General features: G+C 40.8%; 1 protein-coding gene across 2 annotated transcripts; it reads right to left on the bottom strand.

The window, feature by feature from the left end:
* Positions 1-611: 611 nt before the first annotated feature.
* LOC107555777 (leukocyte elastase inhibitor-like) lies at positions 612-3,976 on the bottom strand. 2 transcript variants are annotated; one of them, XM_016238680.1, is made up of 8 exons: positions 3,808-3,976; positions 2,359-2,496; positions 2,159-2,276; positions 1,879-2,021; positions 1,523-1,684; positions 1,180-1,422; positions 1,002-1,060; positions 612-622 (listed from the first exon to the last, which is right to left on the bottom strand). In XM_016238680.1, the coding sequence occupies exons 1-7, from the start codon at positions 3,973-3,975 to the stop codon at positions 1,046-1,048; spliced, it is 987 nt and encodes a 328-aa protein (XP_016094166.1). In that variant the 5' UTR covers position 3,976; the 3' UTR covers positions 612-622; positions 1,002-1,045. The 2 variants fall into 2 exon arrangements, with proteins under 2 accessions (XP_016094166.1, XP_016094165.1); XM_016238679.1 differs by having other exon boundaries at positions 1,002-1,422.
* Positions 3,977-4,153: the final 177 nt, after the last annotated feature.

Genomic DNA, 4,153 nt, shown 5'->3' with positions numbered 1-4,153 from the left:
TGGAGACGCGAACCGTTTCAAATGATTCAGCCCGATTTGGTGAACCGGTTAAATCGAACGATTCGTTCGCGAACCGGACATCACAACTACTTGTTAGTTTTTGCATCATCATGGTTAAATATCAGTAAACATGCAGTGGTATGAATTACACCGAAACTTCAGACGGAAATGATTGGTACAAATGATGTCAGATTGACAACTTATCAGTTCTTCATACCTTTTCCATTTCTTTGGCAGTGTCTCCTCGAGCTCCCAAGTAGACCATGCTGAGCGCTGCGCTGATGCTCAGTGGGGAAAAGAACATGTTTCCCTCGGCGCTGCTCTCGCTCAGAGTCCGATAGAGATCCAGAGCGAAGAGACTGTTAGCACGAGAGAGACTCTCCATGACTGATGACACTGCTGCAAATAAAAACCACCAAACCAGCTGCGATTAAAAGTTTATGCAACCATCTTGCAAAACACTGTTAGGCGCCACGAGTGTAAATGTAGCATTTTACGTTTCTTAAGGATGTCCTGTTCTTTGGTTCGACAGCTCAGGCCGGTTCACTGCTGTGCCCAACTGCACACGTTTATAAAGTATTGTAACGTGTTCAAAATGTTCACTGCGTTTTTAAAAGATGTTCTCATAAAACCCTTGAATAAAAATAGCACAATGTTGTAATGACGCTCTTGCTGTATGTTTTTGAGGAAGCCCCGCCCTGTGTTTCCGCAGTTTCAAGTTCTCTGGTGCGAGTCGTGTAAACAAATCCTTTGTCATAACCCATCTCATCATTGATTGATGAATCTTGGTCTTAAAAACAGCTTTTTTTTTTTTAAATCTACAACTACCTAAGACAAACATACAATTCAAAAATCATTTTCAAAACACTATTGTGGTTATCGGTAGATTTCCTGACTTTCCTAATGCCATGTGTGAAGACAAGAACAAACGTATAGATTGTTCAGTTGATTTATTTGATACAATATTCAGACAAAAACACAATTCTTCATTTATGTGTAACATTTCTAGGATGGACCTCTGAATCTGCCAAGGAAGAGGATGCTGTTAGTGGGGTTGTGCCTGATGAAGAACATGAAGGGATGATCTGCTGTGAAATTCTGAAACTCTGGTCGACGGCATGCACCCAAACGCAAACAGACTGCAGTGGCTGCTGCTGCCTCCGTGCCTTCCTCATTCACCTCAACAAATGCTTTGTGGATCACCGCTGAAATGAAGAGCCCACACTGACTGCTCATGCCTGTCAGATCAGCCTTTGTTTCCTGGAACACAGAGCTCATACCCATCTCTTGCAATACTTCTAATAGGGAGCTCTCAACCTCCAGCTTGAACTTTGGCAAATGGACTCTGATATCCATCCTCATGGCCATTTTGTCTCTTTCAGTCCAGTCAAGCAGCTTGTCAAGTGTCAACTCGCTCTCCAGCTGTTTAACACACACACTGAAAAATAACATACACAAAACCAGACCTATTCCACAGGATCAAAACGATCAGAAAAAGATTAATAAAGGCTTTTTTGCTCACTTTCAGAAGAGGGTCAGAGCTGGTTTCGTTTGGAAGAAGGATCAACATGCTGAGCTCCTCCTGTTTATATGGTAACTCCAGCACCTGCAGTTCATACTCTGGGATGTATCTGAAGGGGAACTTTTTATTCTGATACATCATTTGCACAGGCCGGCTCTCATTCTGATTGAAGACAAAATTCATTAAATCAAAATATGCATAACATATAAAATTGGTTAATGCATGAGTGGGTGTTGGAAGAGTTACTTACAAGTAACTCTTGCAACAGTGGGTAAGCACTATCAATTGCAAAAGGTTTTAAGTTAATTCCAATTTGCTTATGCTGTTCCACTCCTAAAACAAAAGGTGGAAAGTACCTGGTTTATTTTAAATGGCATTTCTTTAGTTTCTCTTGCTTTAAATGTGTGCATCCAGTTCCCTTTGAAGTAGATGGCATTAACCAGAACTAGTCGAGTCATTCCAGTCACCATTCCCGGCTTGAGAAGATCTTTGATTTTATCTGAAAAACACCAGTGTTGCTGCTCATTTTATATGTAAAAAAAAGATAAAATATGTATACGTGTATCAAGTCCAAAATTATTCTTTCAAATCTAATTGTTTTTTATTTGTTGAAGAGCTGATGGTGCTGATACTCACTCTCTGTCTGCTCTTCCACCCATTTGTTAATGAGCTGTCGTGACTTGTCAGATGCTCCAATGAAGTCCACAGCCTGAAGTTCAGCGTGGTACAGCTTCAGAGTGGAGTCCAAATACTCCTGCAGCACAAAATAAAGATGGTGTCTCGGATCACACAGACAGCATCAAAATGAATCATTACTGAGGGCAGAATAAACTCACAGGTAAGAAGCTGAAGGTTTTCTCTCCATAGAGGCGGTTGGCCAATTTGAGGATGTAGGAGGCTGATGGACTGTTGATAGTTGAGGTGAGGGTCTCAAAATGAGAGTGAACATCAGAGACCGAACTGAAGGACAAAACCTACAAAGGGAAAGATGGATGGATAGATCTCACATATCTGATTAAATTAAGTTCGTTATTTAATGTACCGGGGAGGTTTCTTCATTAGGGCGATTGGACAACCCACCACTAAAGTGCGGAGGGGAGGTTTTTTTTTTCTTTCTATCACAGCTGTAACTGTTCTAGACTACTTGTTCTGCCTCTGAATATAAATATAGTCAAATAAGCATCGAGTCATGTTCTGTGGAGTACCGCCCCTTTTTGGGCGATTTCTCTCGGAGCAAGAATCGCCCAGACTGTTCTTATAGACTTCCATACAAAGATGTTTTTTTTTCGAACTGCAGGCACTGCAATGCAATCTCTGAGTTCCGGGAGGGCGAGCACTAACGTGCTTTCGTCATAAGTAACCTTAACCCGTGCAGCGATCGGTGGGAACAAACTCTGTAAATAAGAAATATGAAGTCAGGACTAGTCTGTATGGGCTGAATAAAGCAAACCAGCGAAGTTTTGATGGATGATGATTGTAATGGAGGTAAAGACGATTACAGTGACAAACAGGAGTCGTACATTATTAGACACGCCCGTTATTCTTAATGTGCAAACAAACAGACCGTGTATGTGCGCTCTCTTTTTGCACAAGCACATTTCAGTATGCTCGCATGTCTGGCAAGTGTTTTATAATTGACACTTGCTGAAGAAGCGTGTTTTTATAGGAGTTTGCTGCGGTCAGTGGTGTTTATATATGGGAATGAACACTCACTCTGACAGAGGAATTGTTCACTGGTGATGTCGAGCTGCCTTCAGATCACCATATTTGACAAATTCAGGATGTTATTTTTTACTTTTTAAATGTATGTTTTTGTTTAATAATTTGGAATGGATCGGTATATATTTATATAGTCAGGTTAAGGTGACTGGTATAGTGGTCTGTTTGCGTCTCTGTGTGGTCGTGTTTGGTATTGCAGCTTGACTTGTCGTTATTTCTATACTCTACGTATAGAAAATGCTCTCTAATCAAATGTATTTTTTTCTCACAGTTTTAGCTGTAGCACTGTACAGAAAAATGTTTTCATTTATCTTGAAAAAAGCTTGCAGAAAATAGTTTTGTGGGAATCATCCTCAATCTCTACCTTGGTAAAACAATTATCTTTACTTAAAATGTTTCAAGTCTTACTACTTCTCCTTTTGTAATAATGGGGAAAAATCATGTATGCTAAACTTTCTGGATGTGGCGCCCTACCTAGAAATTTTTTTCACCAGCCGCCACTGTACTAAAAACTGAAACTAGACTAAGATGAATAACACTAATGGTAACGTCTTTATTCCTCATACCTTTTCCATTTCTTTGGCAGTGTCTCCTCGAGCTCCCAAGTAGACCATGCTGAGCGCTGCGCTGATGCTCAGTGGGGAAAAGAACATGTTTCCCTCGGCGCTGCTCTCGCTCAGAGTCCGATAGAGATCCAGAGCGAAGAGACTGTTAGCACGAGAGAGACTCTCCATGACTGATAGAAGTGATAAGGAAATAACGCGAGAACCCGCGTGCGTCAGACCAGAGTTCTCGAGCAAGACTGTAATTTATATAAAAAATAAGTAAATATATATATTAGCCCGCAAATTGTCTGTGAGCTGATTTCCAGCTACAAGGAGAAAAAGAAAAACAGATTATGCAGGAGGGAGA

The sequence above is a fragment of the Sinocyclocheilus grahami genome, unplaced genomic scaffold (assembly GCF_001515645.1).
Source record: "Sinocyclocheilus grahami isolate Dianchi unplaced genomic scaffold, SAMN03320097.WGS_v1.1 scaffold544.1, whole genome shotgun sequence".
Lineage (NCBI taxonomy): Eukaryota > Metazoa > Chordata > Actinopteri > Cypriniformes > Cyprinidae > Sinocyclocheilus > Sinocyclocheilus grahami.
The sequence above is the reverse complement of the archived record's forward strand: the minus strand, read 5'-3'. Positions and strand labels throughout refer to the sequence as shown.

Excerpts from the sequence above, each read along its gene's own strand:
- LOC107555777 (XM_016238679.1), bottom strand. The coding sequence starts at position 3,975 with ATGGAGAGTCTCTCTCGTGCTAACAGTCTCTTCGCTCTGGATCTCTAT. Across the intron at positions 2,497-3,807 it reads CTGCCAAAGAAATGGAAAAG|GTTTTGTCCTTCAGTTCGGT; the intron begins GTATGAGGAATA and ends TTCCCTTTGTAG. Across the intron at positions 2,022-2,158 it reads GGTGGAAGAGCAGACAGAGA|ATAAAATCAAAGATCTTCTC; the intron begins GTGAGTATCAGC and ends GGTGTTTTTCAG.